Source organism: Triticum dicoccoides, chromosome 2B (assembly GCF_002162155.2).
Source record: "Triticum dicoccoides isolate Atlit2015 ecotype Zavitan chromosome 2B, WEW_v2.0, whole genome shotgun sequence".
NCBI lineage: Eukaryota > Viridiplantae > Streptophyta > Magnoliopsida > Poales > Poaceae > Triticum > Triticum dicoccoides.
This window is the reverse complement of record NC_041383.1, coordinates 162,199,812-162,224,718: the sequence shown is the minus strand read 5'-3', so window position 1 is coordinate 162,224,718 and position 24,907 is coordinate 162,199,812. Positions and strand designations below refer to the sequence as shown.

Sequence of the window (24,907 nt, the reverse complement as noted above, 5' to 3'; positions counted from 1 at the left end):
ATGGGTGTAGTCATACCTTTGCATTCTTGCATATTGAACTTCTTGAATAAGTCCTTGGTGTACTTCGTTTGAGAAACAAAAGTACCTTCCTTAGTTTGCTTGATTTGCAACCCAAGAAAGAATTTGAGTTCACTCATCATAGACATCTCAAACTTCTCCGACATTAGCTTCCCAAACTTTTCACTAAAATGACGGTTAGTTGAACCAAATATAATATCATCAACATAAATTTGGCACACAAAGAGTTCTCCATTAACCCTTTTAGTAAAAAGTGTTGAATCAATTTTCCCAATTTCAAAGCCTTTTTCAATAAGGAAGTTGGTCAAGCATTTATACCATGCTCTAGGAGCTTGTTTAAGACCATAAAGAGCTTTGTGAAGTTTGTAAACATGATTTGGTTTCTTAGGATTGACAAAGCTGGGAGGTTGTTTAACATAAACTTCCTCCTCTATTTCACCATTTAGAAAAGCACTTTTAATGTCCATTTGGTACAAGGTGATATCATGGTTATTAGCATAGGCAAGTAAGATGCGGATGGACTCAAGTCTAGCAACGGGAGCGTAAGTCTCACCATAGTCCATACCTTCGACTTGTGTGTAACCTTGGGTGACGAGACGTGCTTTGTTGCGAACTACTTGTCCATCTTCATCTTGCTTGTTGCGAAACACCCATTTGGTACCAATGATGTTGTGGTTGTTGTCGGGCTTCTCAACCAATGTCCAAACTTGGTTCCTCTCAAAGTTGTGTAGCTCTTCATGCATAGCATTTATCCAATCCGGATCTTCCAATGCTTCTTCGGCCTTCATAGGTTCAATGCTAGAGATGAAAGAATAGTTTTCACAAAAGTTAGCTAAACGAGTTTTAGAGCGAGTGATTCTCCCGGTTTGAATATCATTGTAGATTTGCTCGACGGGATGGTCTTTAGCAATTCTTGCTCGAACTCGTGAAAGCTTTTGCTTGGATCTTGGTTGAACTTCTTCTTCATCTTGTTCTTCTTCTTGGCCTTCTTCATTGTTGGCATTGTAGTTCTCTTGTCGTGGTGGAGAAGGAGGTCGTTGACGTTCATCTTGATGCACTTCCTTGTTTTCTTCATCTTGGTGTGTCCCACTTGTGGATGCTTCTGTATCAGCTCTTGGTTCACCTTGTCGTGAAGTAGAAGCTTCCACTTGGACGGACGAGGTACTCTCCTTCACCTCCGTCGGACGAACCTTGCCAATAGACAAGTCTTGGATTGCTTCTGAAGGATCTTTGTCTCCTACATCAATTGGCAATTGCTCTACTTGCGAGCCGTTAGATTCATCAAACATCACATCTACCATTTCTTCAACCTTTCGGGTGAAATTGTTGTAGACGCGGTAAGTGTGAGAGTTTGAGCCATAACCTAGTAGGAAACCTTCATGAGACTTAGGAGCAAATTTAGAACGACGATGCTTATCAAGAATGTAGCACTTTGAGCCGAATACTCGAAAGTATCCAACTTGGGGTTTGTTACCGGTGAGGAGCTCGTATGCCGTCTTGCTGAGTAGCTTGTGAAGATACAAGCGATTTGTTGCATGACAAGCTGTCTCAACCGCTTCTGCTCAAAAGTGCTTCGGCGTCTTGTACTCATCAAGCATCGTTCTCGCCATTTCGATGAGCGTCCGGTTCTTCCTCTCAACAAATCCATTTTGTTGAGGTGTGTACGTAGCCGAGAACTCGTGTGAAATCCCTTCTTCATCAAGAAAGGTGTCCACATTTGCGTTCTTGAACTCCGTTCCGTTGTCGCTGCGAACCTTCTTGATCTTCACTTCAAATTGGTTTTGGGCCTTCCTAGCAAAGTTTTTGAAGATCTTTTGGACCTGCGATTTATCATCGAGAAAGAACACCCACGTAAATCTGGAAAAAATCATCTACTATAACTAGACCAAAAGAATTTCCACCGAGACTCTTGTAAGAGTTGGGACCAAAGAGATCCATATGAAGTAGCTCAAGTGGCCTCTTTGTGGTCATGATGTTCTTCACGGGATGCCTTCCTCCAACCTGTTTACCTGCTTGACAAGCGCTGCAAAGTCTATCCTTATCAAATATGACATCGTTAACACCAAGGATATGATTCCCTTTAATAAGCTTGTCAAGGTTTCTCATGCCAACGTGACCTAGTCGTCTATGCCATAACCAACCTTTTGAGGATTTAGCAATGAAGCAAGTTTTAGGTTGAGCCTTTTTAGTGAAATCAACAATGTATAGATCACCTCTACGTACACCGGTAAAGACCATTTTATGATTGTCTCGACGAAACACTTGGCAATCTACTTCAGTAAATAGGACATTGAAACCGAAATCAGCAAGTCTAGATACTGAAAGTAGGTTGTATCCAAGAGATTCAACGAGCATACCATTTTGTATGGAGCTATCATGTGATATGGCCACCTTACTAAGGCCAACCACCTTACCCTTTGAGTTGTCACCGAAAGTGACATACTTTCAAGGACTATCATTTTCAGCAAGCTCACGAAACATGTCTTTATCTCCGGTCATGTGATCGGTACATCCACTATCAAGAACCCATTCCTTTCCTCCTGACATATATCCCCGAAGATTTGCCATAAGATCAATGTGTCTCATTGCATCATCAAGATCGAAGTCACTATCATCATCCTCATCATAGTATCCATGTTCAACATCGTCATGTGGTGGATCAAATCCTAGAGAGGGTGATTCGTTAGAGTGAGTTTGACAATGATCTTGCTTATGAATTTTTATAGCTTCAGAAATAATATCACTAATAATTCCAACATCTCCTTTGGCACGCATAAGGTTTGTAAGCTCAAATAGACGATCACCAAACATAGGATCACTAGTATTCATCTTACTCAAAGCAATAGACTTATGGAGAATTTCATCTAGATTTTTCAAGGAATAATCTGGAAATTGTTCCTCAAGAAATTTCCATATAGTGTAGGCACACTTAAGAGTAGGCAAACATCCAATCAAGTTTCTAGGCAATCCTCTAATAATAAGTTCGGCAGTTCTAAGATTCCTAACCATGTCAATTGACTCATCAAGGGTAGGATGCATAGGATCAACATGAGGTGCACAAGGGCTAACAATGTACTTGTTCAAATGATATTGACTGAAAATTACAAGCATCTCATTTTTCCACTCATGAAAGTACTCTCCATCAAGAATAGGCACTCTATGTCTAAGACTCCCCAAAGTAGACTCATCCATCTTCCTCCAATGGTGATTAAACCAAGGCAATGGAGACCAATGCTCTGATACCACTTGTAGGACCTTGAGAAGAGGTGTCTAGAAGGGGGGGTGATTAGACACTAAGTACCAAAGTTGCAGTTTTTAACCTTTTTAAAGTTTAAGTGGAGTTTAGGCACAAGTTTAACATTCACAACACATATCAAGCAAGCATGCAAAGAGTATATGAGCAGCGGAAAGTAAAGCATGCAACTTGCAAGAATGTAAAGGGAAGGGTTTTGGAGGATTCAAACGCAATTGGAGACACGGATGTTTTTGGCGTGGTTCTGATAGGTGGTGCTATCGTACATCCACATTGATGGAGACTTCAACACACGAAGGGTAACGGTTGCGCGAGTCCACGGAGGGCTCCACCCACGAAGGGTCCATGAAGAAGCAACCTTGTCTATCCCACCATGGCCGTCGCTCACGAAGGACTTGCCTCACTAGCGGTAGATCTTCACGAAGTATGCGATCTCCTTGCCCTTACAAACTCCTTGGTTCAACTCCACAATCTTGTCGGAGGCTCCCAAGTGACACCTAGCCAATCTAGGAGACACCACTCTCCAAGAAGTAACAAATGGTGCATTGATGATGAACTCCTTGCTCTTGTGCTTCAAATGATAGTCTCCCCAACACTCAACTCTCTCTCATAGGTTTTGGATCTGGTGGAAAGAAGATTTGAGTGGAAATCAACTTGGGGAAGGCTAGAGATCAAGATTCATATGGTAGGAATGGAATATCTTGGCCTCAACACATGAGTAGGTAGTTCTCTCTCAGAGATAGGATGCTAGAAGTGTAGGTTTGTTCTGATGGCTCTCTCCACGAATGAAGAGGAGGTGGAGGGGTATATATAGCCTCCACACAAAATCTAACCGTTACACACAATTTACCAAACTCGGTGGGACCGAATCATCAAACTCGGTCGGACCGATTTAGTAAACCTAGTGACCGTTAGGATTCTCGGTGGGACCGAAATGCAACTCGGTAAGACCGATATGGTTAGGGTTAGGGCATAACGTAATCTTGGTAAGACCGATTACACAAACTCGGTGGGACCGATTTTGGTAATTAGCTTTCCAGAGAGTTGGTCAGGCAAACTCGGTGGGACCGATTACTCAAACTCGATGGGACCGATTTTGATAATAAGTTAACCAGAGAGTTTGTATTGTAATCTCGGTAGTGCCGATTGCTCAAACTCGGTGAGACCGATTTTGATGATGGACATACACAGAGAGATTACAATCCCATCTCGGTGAGATCGAGATCCCTATCGGTAGGACCGATTTGCCTAGGGTTCGTGGCAGTGGCTAAGACATCCAAACTCGGTGGCGCCGGATAGAAAAAATCGGTGGGGCCGAGTTTGGCTTTAGGTTTAGGACATATGTGTGGAAGTGGGAAAGTAGTTGAGGGTATTTGGAGCATATCACTAAGCACTTGAAGCAAGAGGCTCATTAAGCAACACCTCATCCCTCCTTGATAGTATTGGCTTTTCCTATAGACTCAATGTGATCTTGGATCACTAAAATGTAAAATGAAGAGTCTTGAGCTTGAAGCTTGAGCCAATCCTTTGTCCTTAGCATCTTGAAGGAGTTCCCACATCCTTTAGTCCATGCCACTCCATTGTTGAACTTATCTGAAACATACTAGATAAAAGTGTTAGTCCAACAAGAGATATGTTGACATTAATTACCAAAACCACCTAGGGAGCACTTATGCTTTCAACAACACTTGGCACGTGGGGGCTAATGTTTGTTGAAGAATTCTATTTTCGGCGGCGGTTTATAACACGGCGGTTCATAACAGTAAGTCCCAAGCATTTTTGCAAATAATAATACTTGGCACTTGGGGGCTAATGTATATTGCTCTTCAAAGTTCTATAAGTATATCTTCTATATAATTATTTTAAGGACCAGTTCAACCATGCTGGTTAAGCCGCCCCTTGGGGACTACAGAGTAAGCTGGATTTCTTGCATGTTTTATCCATCTATGCTACTAATATCACTAAATTTGTTTCTAAGTCTACAACGTATTCATCATAAGCAATAGACTTGGGGGCTGGCATAGTAAAGATAAATGAATATAAAGAAAGGGTTGTACCTCAAATTTTTGGTGCATCTATTTCACCATGTCAATCTCAAGATTCCGACTGCTATGCATTTGGCTCATGTAGCCAGAAAAGATGTCTCCAATACTCATGTGAGCATAGTTTGCAACATCCAGCTTGACCCGGCGGTGTTCCAGAAGTTCCTCCTTGTCGGGACACTTGGCCAGCATAGTTGGCCTTCCCAGCTCAACAAAGCCGATTCTAGTGATCTCAACGTCAGTGCTTTGTCGGTCATCTGTCCTGACCGGGCTAGGGGCTTCTGGATTTTCTGACTCGTCAGCGGCTCGTTCAGCAGGCAGGTCAGCAGCGGGAGTTGGTATGTCTTGACCTAGCCCAGATGGCGGCTCATGAGTTGACAACTCCGGTACAGCTGTTTCAAGAACCGGCTCAGTCACGACCGTGTCTTCAGCCGGCTTGCTCTTTCTAACCCGTTTACTGGGCTTGGCTTGTCCACTGCGTCAAAACAAAGGTTACTACAGATGCAAGGGATTAAAGTAAATACAAGATAAGGAGATTATTGTTACCCTGGTGCAGTCTTGAAAGCCGGCAGATTGGACTGCATTGAGTCGCCGGAGGAAGGGGAAGTTTCCTGGTAATCCGAGTCAGAAGAGCTGAGTGGTTGATGAGTGAGACCCGCCAAGGGATAAAATATATTTAGAACAGAAGTGACCTCATTCCAGCGCTTCCTTGGGGTGTTTGGTAAGCCGAAGGAGAGCTCGCATCCTTGCTGGTCTGAGTCTGCCTCCGGCTCTCATGAATCTGCCGCTTCAAAAGGAATTGAGGATCGTGATGAGCTAAAGGATGGGAAAACCTTACTTTCTGGGTCACTGCGGATTTTCCGTCTTGGCAAAGGCTCGGAGTCGGAGGAAAGGATAGTTACCTCACCAGCCTTGTTACGGCTTGCTCCTGTGTCCTCCTGCTGATAATCAGTGTCAATAAGATGGTTAAAATGAGCCAAGGGAGTCAAGGGCTACCTCCGACCCAGAAGAGTTTGCTAGCCGAAGCAGGTCAGAGGCGGTGGCCTTTTTGCCCTTCTTCTTGGCAACCTCTTTCCTGGCGGCTTTCTTCTCCTTCCTGGCTTTCTTGGCAGCCTCATGGTCATATTTGACCTTCCAGAATTGATCACCCGCCTGTAAGAGTTAGCACTGGTAAATATGGGTGAGAACATGGAAAAAATTAAAGTAGTTTATTCATATGGGCGTTTTACCTTTGGAGCCGAGTTAACTTTACAGAAGGGGGCTAAGCCCACCTTACCACAATCCGCCAGGCTCTCGTTCAAAAGGGACTTGGTCATATCATCAATGACATCTTCAGGCAAGTCATCAGGGCTGTGATGTAGAGGGTCATTCTTTGCGCCTGTGTACTCGCACATCAAGCCGGGGCGGCGGCTCAACGGAATGACCCGCCAGGCAAGCCAGACCCGGACCAGGTCGATGCCTATTAACCCGTGGGGGCGAGTGATTTGCTTCGGCAGTTGTAATCTTGTCAGGCAGATGATGATTGGGCCCTAGACGAAGAGCATGAAAGCCGGACAGAGGATTTTTACCAGCCGGAGAGGTGTCTTGGCAATAAAACCACGTCTGATTCCAGTCTTTTGGGTGGCTCGGCGGGTTGGCATAAGGAAAGATCACGTCTCTACGATGCTGGATTGAGACACCACCAAGCTCTAAACTCTAACGCTGGTGCACTCATTCTGGCGGTTCAAATAAAACAGCTCTCTGAAGAGCAGCAGATTGGGTTCTTCTCCAAGGTATACTTCACTGAATACTTGGAAGTTGTAGATATTAGACATGGAATTGGGTCCGATGTCTTGTGGGTGAAGATCAAAGAAATGCAGCACTTCTCTGAATAATTTTGAGCCAGGTGGAGTAAAACCACGGTTCATATGATCCATGAAGACAACAACTTCTCCTTCTTTGGGCTGAGGGAATTCCTCCTCCGGGTTAGGAGCACGATAAGTCATGACTTCTTTCTTCGGCAGATAGCCGGTCTTCACAAAATCATCCAGAGTATTGTCTGTGACAGTGGATTTAACCCAGTTGCAGGAAGTAGGTGCCTTTGGTGCCATTATGATTGAAAGCCTAAAGACAGAGTAAAAAGTACCGGTTCAAATTTAAGCCGGGCAGGAAAAATATTACAGTGCATATTCAAGATGGCGGCTTACGAAGGGGCCTAATGGTATAAGGGTAATCATGTCAAGGTTATTTAAGCCGCCATAGGTTCTATAAGCCGCCAGGATTATTTAAACTGACGCGGGTGATCAGAGTTATCAATTGAGCATTGTTTCCTTAAAGCCGGCGTTCAGAGTCGCCATGGCTAGATGAATCTAACAAGTGCAGGTTTTTGCCTAAGTGTTGTACAAACAGGTTTCACAATTTGCAGCCATTATTTTGGATCAAACAGATGTTCAGAAAAGAAAATTTTCTAGACCAAAAACATGGCGCAAAGGAGCTCATGCGCTCTAATGGGGATTTTTTACACAGAAAGGCGATCTACTGGTACCCAAAATGAATGCGGAGCATGTACCGCAGGAGATCTATGGTATTTTTGGATCAAAAGAAGCCGTAACAGAAGGAACACAAGAACTAAGATGAACTTCGTGCAGTACAGAAGAACACGCTAGCCCTAGCACGAATCTATGGCATAGAAAGGGGAAAACTTACTGCAAGAGATTTGCTGCGGAGGGGCGCCACTGTTTTCTGGTCGAGATCAGGTTGATGCAGCGGCCAGAGTCGACGGAGACGAGATGCGCTGTGGCGGTGGCGGCGGAGTTCCAGTGGCAGATGGGGGCGAGAGGAAGAAGACACGAACGGGAAGAATGAGGAAGACCTAGTCGGGTCTATTTCTAAGGAAGGACCACCAAAAGAGCGCGAAAAATGAGGAGGCCGAAAATATAAGTTATCCAACTACAAGGACGCCTTGATTTTCGGGATGGTCATCAAGACAAAGATCCGTTGGGATACATTGAATAAAACGTGCTTTTATGACAGGTGACGTCATGGCGGGTTACCACAGATCCAGAGGATGACGTCATGGCGGGTTACAAATTTTTTATAAGAGCAGAAGATTTTTCTTAAGTGTCGAAGATTGACATGAACCAGTTCAAATCAATCTGGGGCCTAATGTTGGGGATATAACTATTGATATGACCCGCCCAGGAGGGGCCGGGTTATACTTACAAATATTCTTGAAGCCCAAGACCCAGGATAGAGATGGCGGTTCAGTTAAGGGCCCAAAGCCCAGAGGCGACTTAAGGCCCGTAGTGATAAACCGCCATGTATGCGTGACTTGTATTGTAAGGCAGGAATAGTTAAGAGACCAAGTTGGACACTGTTTATGAGCCGGCCGAGACTCTATAGAGCTGCTGGGCATCGACCTCTGTATATAAAGGGACGACCCAGCGACGGTTCAGGGAAAGTAACATCAACTCGAGAGCTAGGTCAAGCGATTCGCTCCCTGGTTAACGAGTCATAAGCAATCCCCCTCAAAACTGGATCGTAGGCTTTTACCTTCACCGTAAGGGGCCGAACCAGTATAAACCTCGTGTCCTTTGTCCCGATTAACCCCTTTAAGCTTCCTAGTTGCGATGGCTCCACGACTAAGTCCTTTCACTAGGACATCTGCCATGACAATTCCACGACACTCAGCCTTATCATCTTTGTCGTTTGACGAAGGCTATATATGGACTGAAGCAGGTGCCTCGTGCTTGGCATGCTCGCCTGGCTTCAGCTCTACGCACTCATGGATTCATTCCTTCGACGGTTGATACTTCACTATTCTTGTTTCAGCGACCGAGTGTGACCATGTACCTCCTTGTGTACATGGATGATATTGTCCTGGTGAGCTCCTCTCCGACGGCTACCGAAGAGTTGATGCTCTTGTGATTGCACTTGGTCATGATTTTGCAGTTAAGGATTTGGGATAGCTCCATTTCTTCCCGGGTATTGAAGTCGCTCATCAGTCTCGTGGCAGTTTGGCTCTCACCCGAAAGAAGTACCCTCTTGATCTCTTGCGTTGTGCTGGTATGCTCAAGTGCAAGACATCGCCTACGCCCATGTCCTCCACTGACAAACTTTCAGCTACTGATGGTGCTCTTCTTTCTCCTGAGGATGCTATCGAGTACAAGAGTATTGTTGGTGGCTTGCAGTATCTGACGATCACGCGTCCTGATCTCTCCTTTTCGGTTAACAGGGTGTGCCAGTATCTTCATGCACCTACTGATGTACACTGGTCTGCTATGAAGCGCATACTGCGCTATGTGCGTCTCACTGTCTCCTTTGGTCTTCACCTGTGCCCCAGTTCCTCCGGAGTTCTTTCTACATTCTCTGATGCTGATTGGGCTGGGTGTCTAGATGGCAGGCGATCTACGGGGGGACATGATGTGTTCTTGGGTGCTAATCTGATCGCCTGGAGTGCATGCAAGCAAGCCACTGTTTCCTGCAGCAGCACAGAAGCTGAGTAAACACATTGAGATTGACTATCATTTTGTGAGGAAACATGTTGCACAGAAGCTACTACAAGTCAAGTTTATCTCTTCAAAATACCAACTTGCAGACATCTTCACCAAGCCTCTACCTTCTTCCATGTTTGAGGTCTGTAGGCCCAATCTCAACCTCCTAGATGCTTCAAGAGTGAGTTGAGATTGAGGAAGGGTGTTAGACTTCGTATTGTAGCCCTACTGTGTAATCCATACCGTATTGGTATTGGACTTGTATGTCATCATTATATATATGTGATAGGCCACCCCATAGAGGGTTGAGCCAGTTCCCCCAAAACCTACGTTTTACACGGCGAGAACTTTTGAGGACCTGAAACCCCCACGCCCGGGATGAAGAACTTTTTTTATTTCAGTCCATATTGAGGGCGAAATACCCCCATGCCTCAGAGCATCACCTTGGATCTCACTACTATCATTGCTATGCTAGTTGCTTCGTTCTATCGCTATGCTGCGCTACCTATCACTTGCTCTTCAAGCCTCCCAAATTGCTATGTCAGCCTCTAACCTTTTCACCCTTCCTAGCAAACCGTTGTTTGGCTAAGTTACCACTTTTGCTCAGCCCCTCTTATAGCGTTGTTAGTTGCAGGCGAAGTTGAAGATTGCTCCATGATGGACAAGATTATGTTGGGATATCACAATATCTCTTATTTAATTAATGCATCTATATACTTTGTAAAGGGTGGAAGGCTCGGCCTTATGCCTGGTGTTTTGTTCCACTCTTGCCACCCTAGTTTCTGTCATACCGGTGTTATGTTCCTTGATTTTATGTTCCTTACGCGGTTGGGTGATTTATGGGACCCCCTTGACAGTTTGCTTTGAATAAAATTTCTCCAGCAAGGCTCAACCTTGGTTTTACATTTGCCTCACCTAGCCTTTTTTCCCTTGGGAGTCGCGCTCCCGAGGGTCATCTTATTTTACCCCCCCCCCCGGGCCAGTGCTTATTGTGAGTATTGGTCCAACCTGTCAGCCGCCGGTGGCCACCAGGGGCAACTCTGGGCTGGCCTACCGGAAGTTTGGACAATCCGGTGTGCCCTGAGAACGAGATATGTGCAGCTCCTATCGGGATTTGTCGGCACATTCGGGCGGCTTTGCTGGTCTTGTTTTACCATTGTCAAAATGTCTTGTAACTGGGATTCCGAGTCTGATCGGGTATTTCTGGGAGAAGGAATATTCTTTGTTGACCGTGAGAGCTTGTGATGGGCTAAGTTGGGACACCCCTGCAGGGTATAAACTTTCGAGAGCCGTGCCCGCGGTTATGTGGCAGATGGGAATTTGTTAATATCCAGTTGTAGAGAACTTGACACTTGACTTAATTAAAACGCATCAACCGCGTGTGTAACCGTGATGGTCTCTTTTCGGCGGAGTCCGGGAAGTGAAACGGTTTTTGGGTTATGTATGAACGTAAGTAGTTTCAGGATCACTTCTAGCTTCTCGACCGTTCCGTTTGCTTCTCTTCTCGCTCTTATTTGCGTATGTTAGCCACCATATATGCTTAGTCGATACTGCAACCTCACCACTTATCCTTTCCTTACCCTTTAAGCTTTGCTAGTCTTGATACCCATGGTGATGGGATTGCCGAGTCCTCGTGGCTTACAGATTACTACAACAACAGTTGCAGGTACAGGTTATGCGATGATCTTGACGCGAGAGCGATGTTACTTGTTTTGGAGTTCTTCTGCTTCTTCTTCGATCAGGGGATAGGTTCCAGGTCGGCAGCCTGGGCAGGGTGGATGTCGTTTGAGTTTCTGTTTGTGTTTCATCCGTAGTCGGTTGATGCCCTTGTGTATGATGTTGTTGTATTCGTGTGGCATTATATGCCTCTTGTATGTATCCCCAACTATTATGTAATGGTACGATGTAATGATATCCACCTTGCAAAAGCGTCTCTAATATGCGCTTCTATCCTTAGTGGGACCTTCAAGTTCCTTTAGGATAGAGTTCCTTCGATGTCTGGGTCGGGCAATTTTTATTCGGAAAAATATTAGGGTGCACTATTTTGGCTATATAGAAGTCGGATACGAAATTGGGTTATGATGATCCAAAAGAAAAATTATTTGCCTAAATAAGATGAAGAGTTTTTTTTGGCAAAGCTAGTGTGTCAAAAAACTAAGTTGCGCCAAGTTTGTCTAAGGGCCATGTCAACACTACATCGCCCACTTTATGTGCTTAGGGCGATAAGTCTACCTCAGCCATGTTTATGCTTAGGACGATGATCATATATTGGTCATTGCTTGTTTGGGCTCCTTGATGCTAACTTGGGTGAAATTTCTTCAATTTATTTTTGTTTTTTCAAGCATTTGAAAAGAATACCATCAACAATCCAGCGATAAAGATCATTATACTGATAAAGATCATTATGTACTCTAGTTGTAAGCTCTCAAATATTTCTCCTACCTTACAGGAGGAAATACAGACGGTTGAAAATATTTTAGTGATACTTGTTAGCCACTCTCTTGTATAAACGTCAGGTACTAGATTTCCAACAAATCCCTTTCACATGTACTTGTACTTGAAGATGAATCCTCGTTACCCATTCCTTTCAAAACGATTATACATGGACATGCACGACCAATTATGTACGGGGTCATGGATGAGCTGGCCGAGTCCAAAAAAAAACACAGAGAAGTTTGACTAATCAGAGTTATTGGAACTGAATCAACTGATCTATGATATATTTAGACCCAATCAAAGCACTTGTCATTGTGCGTATATATATGTACAAAAACGCGTTAGACACACAGCTACAACTACCTGGGTTCTACCAGTACTACACATCGTATTTGTATGCATATACTCCACACACTATACTATTACTATTTCTAACCAGTAGTGATCTGCTGGAAAATAAAGATTAATTGCTCATATCATTGCATGGTTAATCAGATATTAAATCCCAGTCCAAACCTAACAACGACCTAGACAAACCCCTGCGGTTGCAACTAATTAGATCGTGGAGATCTTCACCACACACACGCCATACATCGTCACAGCTCACGTGAGCTTGCATTGCATTGGAGATGCACATCAACCTCTTAATTTCATGACCAGTTCCTTCAACTGCTAGCCTACTGCTCCCCAGCCTCCACCGAACAGCAGCAACTCGTTGTCATGAGCCCATAAACGCCATTGACCTTGCTTGTTGTTTACACCTGACAGGTAATCATGCTTTGCTTGAAGTTGAACTGATCAACACCGCCAAGCATGAGGCTAACTAAGCATATATAGGATGGTCAAATGAGCATAGGCTCATCCTGTCATCCATAGTTAGTTGCCCCATCATCCGTGGTTAGCTTTCGTGGTGTTTGTTTAGGCTGCAACTTTCGCAGAAAAACGCGGCTTGCGGCGGGTTGCTTCGTGAGGCAGCCTGCCGCGCCGCAGTGTGTACATTGCAATGTTTCTAAACAAATGACGAGGTCAATTAATCAACTTGTGCCCTAATTAAGAGCAAGAGCACTTTTGAGGTGGTGCTTGCCAATGAGCATCCACTGGTCGGCAATGTGTGTGAGGTCATGGTTTCATCACGACCACTGCATCCATGTCATGCCATGCGTGTGACCAACAACTCCATCAGCTTATGCCTTGAGCACATACGCTTTCCAGATTCCCATGCCATCATCCTCCCCTTCCCTGACATTATTTATACCTATCCATCAGCAGAAGAAAACAAGCAGGCTTCTGAATTAACCTTTTGTCATGGCTGATCTGTAAACACTATCTCAAGACTGTCATACACCTACCGGCCGGCCGGGGCGGCTGGTCGTCGCCGGCGGTGGTCTAGAGCGTGACGGCGGCCGGTAGCCTAGACGTCACCGGCCGTCCCCGGGCCAGATGAGATAGCCTTGAAGGCCAAGTTGGCAACCTGTAGTATGTATATGTGTGTATCCGTCCTGGTGGCTGGACCATCCTGGTGCTAACTGACAGGGATGTTGCCACCGGCCCTTTGCTATTAACACAAGCAAACAGACAGCGAGACAGAAGCAACATCTTGTATTTATCAGTTGGGTATCTGGTCATGCTGCGTTGAGTTTGGCACTCACTGCTGCTGCTACATGTATAGCACTAGTACAAGGATGTGTATGTGCAATTGGTGGCCAAGGATCCTCTGCGCCCATGCGTGTGTGGCCGTTGTGACGAGAGACGACATTTCTGCTTGGAAAACTTAGGGCTCCTTTGGTCCAAAGGAATTCCATTGGAGGCTTGAAATCCTTATAAATTTTTCTTACATTTCATATAAGAAATCTAACATCTATTCCAACATTTTTACAATTCCTTTGTTTTTCGGTGACATCAAATACTCCTTGGTCCTTGCTAATCTTGCCACTCCAATCCAATTCTATACTTTTTCTATTCCTGTTTTTCCAGAATCCTGTGGATCAAATCAAAGAGGCCCTTAACGGTTTCCTCAAGGAGCTGGTCAGATCGGGTAGCAGACACATAGCAGCTCATTATACAAACAGACAAGAGTACGAGCTAATTAGGCAAGCATGTGCATGCAGTTCCATTATGTAATGGTGGTGGAAAAAAATTCTCCTCTCATGTGGAGTGGCAGTACTGGATTATGCAATGCAGCTCAATCATTGGGCAGCCAATCAACCTCCTCCTCTTTTACGTGCTCATGTTCATCCTGTGTTTCATTTCATGGAGGAGGAAAGGAATCTCTGCAAAACACACCCCCACACACACATGCAAGCATATATAGGCAACAGTGTGCCCGCAAAAAAGCAAGTAAAAGAAGAGGTGAAACCATGCGGCAATGCTGCCAACGGTGAAGAGAGTGGCCGCCCTCCTTTTTCCTTTTCCCCACTTTTACTTTTCCCTCAGACAGTGCCCAGTAAATTGCTCTTCTTTTCGTACGCCCTTTCAGGTGTTTGGGTTGGGCGCCGCTCCTTTCCTGGCCCCCAATTTGACCCGACTGAGTGAGTGACTGACACCTGCATGCCTCAACCTCAAGCATCGGATGCGGCGGCTGTGGAAAAGCCAGGAAAGAAAGAAAGAAACCAATCAAGTCTTGATGCCTTTCTCGTCTGATGATGAGGCCGCAAGATACTACTCCTACTAGTAGCTGAAATCCAATCATGGCCAGTGAATGAGAGGCGTTGGTTAATCTACGGGGCACATTGCCATTACGACTAAGTTGACTGATGCCGGTGGCGATTCAGAGAAGATCGCTAGCTAGGGTACGGTATCCAAAGCGTGATGCCGATTTTCATGACCAAACTTGTTGGTTAATAAACCCAGCCGTTGATTTCGCTCGCCTAATTAGTTATGAGGCTAAACAAGATGGGCGTCCAAATGGATCTTAATCGTGTTGGTTGCAACATAGTGGTTGCAGGGTTCTTGGACTCCATCCATGGCGCTACGCCACTACTCTTTCCATCTGCTGCATGGGACCATTTCCAACCTCCAATCGCCAACCTGTCCTGACCAGTAGTAAACCACTAAAATCAGTAGTACAAGGAATTGCTCATCCGCTCCTTGTACACCACTAAAATCAGTAGCAAGCAAGCTGCCGAAAATCCAACTCGGTGACCAGGCTCATCCGCACTTGGTCAGAAAAAAATTCAAAATAAATACTTAAAAAATTCAAAAAAATCCATTTTTTTGTGTGATAGATAATTTTATGCGTGAGGTTAACTCGAAATTTCAACTTATTTGGACATCTGAGAAGCTCGCAGAAAAAAAAAATCGGGTCAGAACAATGTGTAAACAGTAAACATTCTTACAGACCCTGAATTTGCCTTTTTTGCTGAGAGTTTCTTAGATGTACAAATGAGTTGAAACTTGGAGCGCACCTCACGCGTAAACTTATCTACCACACAATTTTTTTTGGAATTTTTTTAGTATTTGTTTTGATTTTTTTTGTCAGAGCGGGTGCAAATGAACTCGGGAGCAGAAACGCCGCACTCGCAAGCTGCCTACAATTTAACAACTTTTAGAGCAAGAAAGCTTAGATAAGCTATGTTTCAAAAAAAAAAAAGACTTAAGAGAAGTGGAAGTGTTGTTGTGTGGCCAAGAGGGCTGGGGGTCTGTGGGGCTAGAGATCCTTCATCGTCAATGGTCTTCATACAGACACTATTCGTGTACTTGCTTGCATCTCCCTGTAATCGAAAACGAACCAACGTTTTCTACTGTTTCAGAAGCAGACCGGGTACAGTGCGGTTCATCCCGGTTTCGGATTATAGCGGAAGGCAGGTCCAGTGCAACGCATCAGCGTTAGCAACAGGATCCGGCACAGTTTCGTGACCTCCCCTCTTCTTGGCAGCATCAGCGTTAGCGATGGCTCCAAATCTTGGGCTGCTTCCGAGCTAGGAAGAAATAAGAAAAGCCAAGCCGCCGACGACGCGTCGGCTTGCCTCCGTGACAAGCTCTGCTCTGCTCTGCTGACCAGGGCAGGCCTTGACGAGTTGTCGCGATGAGATTCGCTACGTGGCAAGGGCGAGGAACAGGCTAAAGAACAACCAAGAATTTTGGATCCACATCGCATGCATCAGCAACTTGGCATGGGAGCATTGCGAGACAATGCAGGGCAGGGATGATGAAGATTCATCGATTCATCCAGTGTGGGTTTTGGTGCTTTACCTAGGTGGCGCCAAGCACGAGCCCATGGCGATCCAGAGCATCTTCAGGCCCTGTAAGCAAGCACCTCTCAAGTAGTCAAGTTCATATGATGCAACTGCTTCTGGCAGCTCTTTCTTGATTGAATCCTCTCGATCAAGGACTTCCATCAGTGCCTGGTCATCTCATTGGTTCTTGATAGACGGTATAGGAAAAACGCTGTCACGTCGTGACCCGAATCGCTTCTTGATTTAGCGAAAAGGGCCACGACCGGCGAGTCATTTAAAAGTTGTGCTGAATCAATCAGCGCCATATCAGGACTGATGCTAGTGTTGTACTACTGTTTTCTCCCATGGAGTGGAGAGATGCAAACTAGAGACCACATCATGTTCAGGGCCAGCTCAGCAGATCATGCAGGCGGTAACATTGGCTTTCCTGATAGGAGGCTCCACATCTTGTTCCTGTCTGATGGAATTGTCACCCAAGCATTCCATCGGAGGCGTCATTTGAGGGTGATGTCGAATATGACGCCTTCGAGATCTGTGATGGTTGTTCTTGTCCCGTCCACTTCCTTGACAACCATTCCACGTTTTTCAGCTTCCTTCAGTACTAGTGCATCCATGCTGGTCATATCGAGAAGAGAAGTGTCTTGGTTAAGAGAATACACATCATCATTTTAAAAAGATGCATTAATTCTGGAATCGGTCAGAATACAACAAAAGAAGAAAGTAAGTTGGACGACAAAATAGGAGAGTTAAATCTGAAGCAAACAGAAGTGGCTAACAAAGTGTTGGGATCGCTCTAAGACCTCACTTGTATGAGTTATGACGACGTCGCGAAAATATTTACAGAAGTGTGAAGGACAACGAGATAACCGGACATAATATCTCAGGAAAAAATAGGCCATTTATTGTTAGCAGTTGTTCTTGTATTGCAAGCTTTAGAGCAGGACATTCTGACCATACCAAGTACATGTCAGTATGCTACCAATTGCAGCTGTCAGTAAAAGATAATCTAAACTACTCCGAGCCAGCCTGTATATTCCATATGCTCAGGAACGCATTTGGAAAATCATTTTTGCACAAGGAAAATGAACTAGCAGGTGCAGTGTATCTCCAGCAAGCAACAAACTGATGAAAGAGTGGGCAACATGACACTCTGCATGTCTGTAAATCGGCAGAGGTTCTGTAGCTCTACATAAATAGTACATGTCACGCCGAATTTAGAATTTTCAGCAAATCTCTTATCTTTATGTACAAGTGAATCACAGTGTGAGCAATTTTGACTCAAGGGATCAGCGCTCATTAGCATATGCAACGTTTTGATTTTTTGGAGCCATTGTAAGTGCTTCTTAGGAAGTTCTAATCTGACTAATAATGTCTCTTTAGGCAGTTTTATCCATGAGTGCCTCAGCTACCTTTTAAGCAAAGATATTCAAAATGGCATATCATATACTTATATTGGCAGACGGAGACCCAAACTATACAGATTAGTCAACGCAACATGATCCAAGAACTGGGCGAGTAGTTATTCTTAACGAATAAAGCAAGGAGAAATAAAATGCGAATATAATGTAATAATCAACTATAATGTCAGCAATTCCTTAGTGCAATTGGCACATCATAATGGACAGCATTTATCTGCACCTTTTTTCTAGAAAGCATTCAGAACTCTACTCATATATGTCTTGGACGGGAAGATAATGAGTTTTAAAAAAAATACATAGATAATGAGTTGAAAAAGTACATACACTTTGGTTCGTGATACATAAGCCAGTATAAATCTACATGTATTGGCCTGCATACGAAGAAGCTTCACTACAGTATCAAAGAGACATGGAATGCTAGCTTGCTGGAAGCTTTCTGCGAGTCAAGGTCCACGAAATGCAGCAATTGATATATGCATAAGGAATAGAGAAAAAAGGGATCAGAACTGAAAATAACCACAGGGGCATAGAAAAGTTAGAAGGATATAGATATCGGCTCCAAGAATGAGATCAAATCCAACAGGATGTTTTTCAATGATATTGCTTAGATGATCATGATTTCCCCATTCTAGCTTCTCAGCAGTCAACACTGCAACAAAAGTATCAGTTCAGATTCAATTTCTGGATAGTTTTATTTCAACGAATGTCAGAGCAATGAAACATAGTAATAAGCTGGAAATTACAAAGTGGTAACCTGCATCCGCATTGCCAGAACATGACTGCATCTCTATATTTTTCTTTATAATCTGTGAAATAGATGTAAGGCTTATGTCCAAGGAAAGATCCAAGTGTGGCATGTGCAAAGGCATGCATCATTCACGATCAATGAAGTCGATTTCTAGTTCTAGCATTTGAAGATATAGCAGTACATTGGATGATTGTTGCCGGACAGACTGAAAATTTTAATGCGGTGCAATGCCTGCATCATTTATGATCAATGAATTTGATTTCTAGGTCTAGCATTTGAAGATATAGCAGTACACTGGATGATTGCTGATACATAGACTGGAAAATGTTGATGTCTATAAACCCAATGTATATCACATACACAAATTGCTATAACAAGTAATTCAATATCTTAAAAACATGTGGAAGTCTCAAAATCATTCTATAAAATGTCAAACTGGAAGATTCTGAAGGTTTAAATCTTGCCTCTAGAACTTCATCATTGTGATCAGTCAATACCACCTCTTTGCAGAAACGGCTGCACAATATTCCGGTAATGCCTAGCAAGTCATGATAGTGTCAGTGTTTGTAAGATCAAAATTTGAAGTAAATGCGATAGAGAATTCTCTCACGGTCTCACCGATCCCAGATCCCAACTCAATTAATGAACACCCCTTCACAGTCTCAGGGTGTTCAGATAGGTACGTGTTCATCAGAACAGCACCTGGCCATACTAACTGTCCAGTAAGATCATAATCAGCTGCACCAAACATTTGATTGTTTGTTAGTGGTGGCGACATGCTAAAAAAATAATAAATATCTGGCACTCTTTACTATGGGTGCCATTTAGCCTGTACCAAAATCCAAGCAGACAAGTTAGTGTATTAACCACGAGACTTAATTAAATAAGACCCTCCACATATCTCGCTGCACGGCAGCAACAGAACTTGAGTGTAGCATGGTCAGGTCTAAAAAAATTCAACTGACGGACAATGGATAGCACTGTGACCACTTAAATGAGAGTTACTTTGTTAGGAAAATCTGCGTACATTCCGATGGCTGTAAAAGTAGATACAAAGTGAGTCGCCTTGCCTAGTGACAACCAATATGACTGTGACCCTTCATTAGTTTGATCATGTGATACGTGGGCCTTTTGACATCCTCATGCACTAGAATGGAACTGTCTCAGTGGAAGGATTCACAAACAAGACAAGGTAAAAAGTGGCCCTAGAGCCACATGACTGTGTAATGAACATCCGTTTTTTTTTTTTGCTACATATGCAGACAACAAGAAGACAATGCCCAAATCACATGTCACGGACATATTTCCATGCTCGAAACATTTAACATTTTACCTAAGCTGTAACTGCACAACCAGAAACAAGCCATCTACAATTGATAGGCTGTTCTTACGGTATTAAACTTGTGATCAGCACCTCATCGAGTAAACAAGTAGAACAAACTGCCGGTGCCTGAATCATACATGCTGCAATTCATTGACCAAATGAAACAACAAGTGGTGGAACTTAACACTGAGTATTGTTCAGGGCTATCATGCAAACAGTGCTGGATTGAACAACTTGTAATTGTCGACACAAAAACATCGGTAACTAACTTGAGCAGCACAATGTGCTGCTCAAGTTCAACCACCCATCCCCTCTTCTGCTCTAAACTAAGGAACCTCCACGCTTGTCCCTGCTCCTAGTAGATTTTTACACAGAACGAGCTAGTGGCAAGACCCCCCGTTGCCAATTCACCATCGCAACAGGCTTATCGAACTGCCCCCGCTTAGCTAGCGACGAGTAATTTGCAACATTGGCAAGGAAGAAGCTAAGGGTAGGGGCACTAACTGCAGGCGGAGCTGAGGCAGAGGAGTTGGAGCTCCTGGGAGCCGTAGGTGAAGGTCTTCATCTCGTAGCTGCCCAAATCCAGCAACGAAATCAGCATAGAAGCTTTCAATTCAGCTACTTACATAAGAACAGTAAACCCCGAGTGGGTGGAGAGAGAGAGCAAACCCCTACTTGCGATTCATGAAGAAGGACGGATCCAGGCAGACGAAGTCGTCGTCCTCTTCCTCCTCCCGCTCCCTCACGCCGCCGGCGTCCGCCATCTCTCAGCTCCTCCTCGCCGCCGGCGACTGCAGCAGCAGGGTGGAAATTGGAAAGGGAATGGAGTTCGCTCGCGGCGGCGCTGCCTCGCACGTTGGAACGCCTTGTGGGCTAAAGCCTACGATAACGGGCCTTAACTGGGCCGTAGTAAGCATCGCGCGGCTGTCTCTGGCCCACGGGCAGGAACATTCTAGGGCTGGCAGGGGCAGGACGGTCATTCCACCGCGCCCGCAACCGCGCCTCCCCTCATAAAACCCTAAACCCCACCATCCTTGGAGGCGAAAAGCGAAGAGTGTGGAAGCGTCGCGTTTTCTTGCTTGTTTCCCAAGAAGAAGGAGAAGAGCGGCGTCTGATCTCGTCGGCGGCGATGGCGGCGATTCGGCGTCTGATCCCGTCCTTCAACCGGGTGCTGGTGGAGAAGGTGGTGCAGCCCAAGAAGAGCGCCGGCGGCATCCTCCTCCCGGAGACCTCCAAGCAGGTACGGCGCGCCCTTCTCGCCCTCCCCTTTGCTGATGCCGCTGCCGCTGGTAGATGTTGCTTCTTGCTCATATATGCGTGGATCCCGTCTGGGGACTGCTTAGATCTTGGGCGGGCGATGGTCGTTTAGGTTGCAAATTCGTTATCTGGTGGAATTAATTCGGTTGGGGGTGTTGCAAGGCCGGTCGCCTCAGATTTGCTTTGTGTAGGTAGATTCTAAGCTAGAACGATCTAATTTAGGCAATTGGGATTCGATTAATCAAGTTGACATCCATCTGTGCTGCTTCCACGAAGAATCGTTTTTTTTTACCAATGTTGTACTTTTTGCAGTTGGCGTGCTACTAGACTGCTAAGTTGTAGTTGTACAATAGTTCTGTCCCAGTGCTATTAGTTGTGTATTTTTTCAGAACATTAGTTCGTCAATAGTTCATACGGAGTAGTTATGAACAGGAGGGGTGTCTGTTCCTGGGAAGATTGCTTATTATTCTGATATGGTTACTTGTTAGGCAGAGAGATAGCTGCGTAGTTTGCAAATTGTTTAATTGTGGAATTTGTGCAGATGGGGATGTGGCTAGACTGGCTGATTCAGATTCGCCTTGTGTCCTGCGGATTGTTAGCTAGAATGATTTAGTTTAAACAAATGTAGTTTCATTGGTGAAGATGCCGTCAGTTCTGCTTCCACAAAGAATTTATTTTTACCACCAATGTTGCTTTCACATTTGTCATGCTACTAGATTGCTAGTTTTACTGTAGTTCTGCCTCAATAGTCCTGTCAGACCACTTAAACTGGTCAGTTCATGTCCAATCACTCCTATTAGTAGTGCAGTTTACTGACGGGTTCTTGACTGATCAATCCTATTAGTGATGAAGTTAACTGACTGGTTCTTGACTGATTACTCTTATTAGTAGTGCACTTAACTGATCCCACATTATCTTCGAGAAAAGGTTCCCTGATTTTTCAGAGTTGTCTTTGATAATTTGACTGTCAAATCAGTTCATGACTTGAGAATGTTCTTGTGATCCAGCTGAACTCTGGTAAGGTGATAGCTGTTGGCCCTGGCAGCCGTGACAAGGAAGGGAAGCTGATCCCTGTTGCTCTCAAGGAAGGCGACCATGTGCTCCTGCCTGAGTATGGCGGTCTTGAAGTCAAGCTTGCTCCTGAGAAAGAGTACGTTACTTATTTCACCATCGTATTACTTCAGTTGTTGGTGTTGTGATGTTCTTGATGCGTGTGATGCAAAACAATGCGCAACATCCTAATTCAGCAGCATAGTGCACATTCCCATACTTGTAGAAACAATTGTTTTCATGCCTTGTCAGCATTTGATTATTCCCTCCATGAATGTAGGATAATGAATTCTATTGGGACACAAGTTGTAATATGTGAGTGATTTTTCAAGTGCGAATAGCAGTATATCACTAATTGTATCACCTGATATGGTTCATCATTCAGATGCTGCCACAGCCACTAGGTAGTTGGTACTAAAATCTTTCACATGGTCTGTGTTGCTACATCAAGCCATTTTGCCTTAACTTGGATAGTTATATTGCGTAGTTGGATTAGCAGATGTGTTACTTGGGAAGTGCTAATATCTAACTGTGATTTGAAACTTCTGCTATTACTAAAGATGGTAGCAGCTCTTTATACTAATATGCCACTTTTCACATGCTCTTTGTTGTTAGATGTAACATTCTGTCAAAACTTTTGGGTGACAACAAGCATGTTCTATTTTTACCCACCTGGCAACCTCCAGTTTTATCCGCCTTTTCTAATGCACCTGAAACTTTTCAGGTACCTCCTCTACAGAGACGACGACATTCTGGGCACCCTCCACGAGTGATTCAGATGGTGCGGAAGTCATCAGCTGCTTTAATGCAGTAGGAGAGGATGTTAAGAGTTTCCATGTTATCGGATAAATCCTAAAGTAGAACTGTCTTCTATGGTGTGATGATAGATTTTTACCTCGAACATCATGAACTTGATATGATTGTTGCCAGACTTTCTGTCGTGATGCAATTCAGTAAACTTGCAGCTGAAGTGCTGCCCTTGATTTTCGTCAAATTACTTCCCTGGCTGCTAAGCCTTGCGTTATTTTGATTATTAATGGTGGATGCATTGGTGCCCTGTTTTACTTTATCGTAGACCATGTGTATGTGCAAATCTATAGAATCTGATACGCCCAGCTGGTTGGTTCAGCTTACTCTCTGTTCATGTGTGAAACAGTTGGGATATCCCATATAATTGAAGGTTATGATATTCCTTACAAAAGGAGGAGGGAAATAGCACATAAAATGTGGTTCAAGCATAAAATGTAAAAAAGTCATAGTTGAAACATAAAATTCACATAAAATCACATGTGCTGCATAAGATAATTTAGTGCATGAACTTGCTTCTCTAAATCATGCATAGGGTTGCCTTCGCCTCCACGACATTCACTACGCATAGGAACAAACTTCTGCTCATCCGGTAGCAACTATCCTACCGTTTTATCGAACCCATTTAGTTCAGGACATTCTCCTATTGCTTCTCCAATTCATCCTGGGATAGAGACACATTTGGTTACACTTGGCCCCCGCGCCGTCTTCCCCAGGGCGACTCAGGCGGCGGCGCATCTCGCAAAGCGTAGCGGCCTTCCCCCGGCTTCCCCCCCCCCCTGCCGCCCAACTGCCTCTGTCGGGCAAAGCAGGGCTGGCGCGTCGGAGCGGCTCGTCTACGAGCAGGGGACTCGTGGCGGCGGCGGCGCGTCGCTCCTCCGCGCGCACTGTTCGGGCTCCGGGCGCGGTGGGGAAGGCGGTGGTGCTCGCGGCGGGCTGGTGCTGCGCCCCCGTGCTCCGCTTGTGTGGGGCGCGCGTTGGCGCGTCGCCTCCCAGATCTGGCGCGGTGGCCCTGCCTGCGGTCCCTCCATCGGCGTGTGTGTCTAGCGGGCGATCCCTCGGCCGTGGGGGCGGCGTCTTCCTGTGGCGGACTCATCTGCCTCGGCTGTGGGCTGCCCCGCGCGGGCCTGGGTGTGCGGTGCCATCGGCGGCGGATCTGACGGTCTTTGCTCTCTTGTGAGCTGGATCTCGGAATGGGGGTGGGTGGGCGCGCTGGGGTTCTACGCACGAGGTGTGCGGTGGGCTAGGCGTGAAGCAGGTGTGGTTCTCGCCCGTCCCCGTTTCTCCCCCGGTCTGGAGGCTTCGCATGGCGCGACAGTCTCTGTTCGTGGGCTGGCAGCGAGTGCTTCTTCTGCTCTGTGGGTTTGGCTCTTGGAGGACTAGCAGGCTATAGGTTTTGGGGGCGCGCACACTGCCGGCGTAATGCCAGGCTCCGATTTCGGTCGTAGCCAACGACGGCGGTGCCTGTGGGCGTCGTATCCTTGTTGAAGGCGTCATGGTGCGGTGCTCGTCTTCACTCCTGTCAGCTCCAGAGGAAACTTTGGATCCCGGTCTCCGGGATCAGGTGATGGTGGCGCTCAACGCCACATTCCCTGCATGGGCTTCGTCTTTGAGCTTGCCTTGGCTAGGGTGACCAGTGGTTTGAGGTGGTTTTATTGGTGGTTTGTGGGGGCGATGGTGGCGGAGAAGTGGTGCTCTGTCTTCGTGATCTTGGCTCAGCCATGCCCTGAAGTGGGGCTGATTCTTTCGTCGAAAGCCGGGTTAGCGAGGTGTGGTCTTGTAATGGATTTCCTCGTTCCCACCTCTCCCCTTTCGGGGGGTTGTTGGGTGGCGACCAGACGACCACTGTTCAAGGCGCTTCGCCTTGTTTGGTCAGATGAAGATGAAAGTTGGCGTCCTCCTCCAGG

General features: G+C 45.3%; 2 protein-coding genes across 3 annotated transcripts; one reads left to right on the top strand and one right to left on the bottom strand.

Annotated features, from left to right (window-relative positions):
• Positions 1 to 16,498: 16,498 nt before the first annotated feature.
• Positions 16,499 to 20,746, bottom strand: LOC119362777 (protein N-lysine methyltransferase METTL21A-like). Of its 2 annotated transcripts, XM_037628038.1 has the most exons (8): positions 20,562 to 20,746; positions 20,391 to 20,458; positions 19,181 to 19,300; positions 19,027 to 19,100; positions 18,569 to 18,620; positions 18,362 to 18,463; positions 18,139 to 18,247; positions 16,499 to 17,011 (listed from the first exon to the last, which is right to left on the bottom strand). In XM_037628038.1, the coding sequence occupies exons 1-8, from the start codon at positions 20,648 to 20,650 to the stop codon at positions 16,891 to 16,893; spliced, it is 735 nt and encodes a 244-aa protein (XP_037483935.1). In that variant the 5' UTR covers positions 20,651 to 20,746; the 3' UTR covers positions 16,499 to 16,890. The 2 variants fall into 2 exon arrangements, with proteins under 2 accessions (XP_037483935.1, XP_037483936.1); XM_037628039.1 differs by lacking the exons at positions 16,499 to 17,011; positions 18,139 to 18,247 and having other exon boundaries at positions 18,558 to 18,620.
• Positions 20,747 to 20,911: 165 nt separating this feature from the next.
• Positions 20,912 to 23,226, top strand: LOC119362776 (10 kDa chaperonin, mitochondrial-like). Its single transcript, XM_037628037.1, has 3 exons — positions 20,912 to 21,126; positions 22,151 to 22,293; positions 22,918 to 23,226. Exons 1-3 carry the CDS (start codon positions 21,016 to 21,018, stop codon positions 22,964 to 22,966), a joined length of 303 nt encoding a protein of 100 aa, XP_037483934.1. The 5' UTR covers positions 20,912 to 21,015; the 3' UTR covers positions 22,967 to 23,226.
• Positions 23,227 to 24,907: the final 1,681 nt, after the last annotated feature.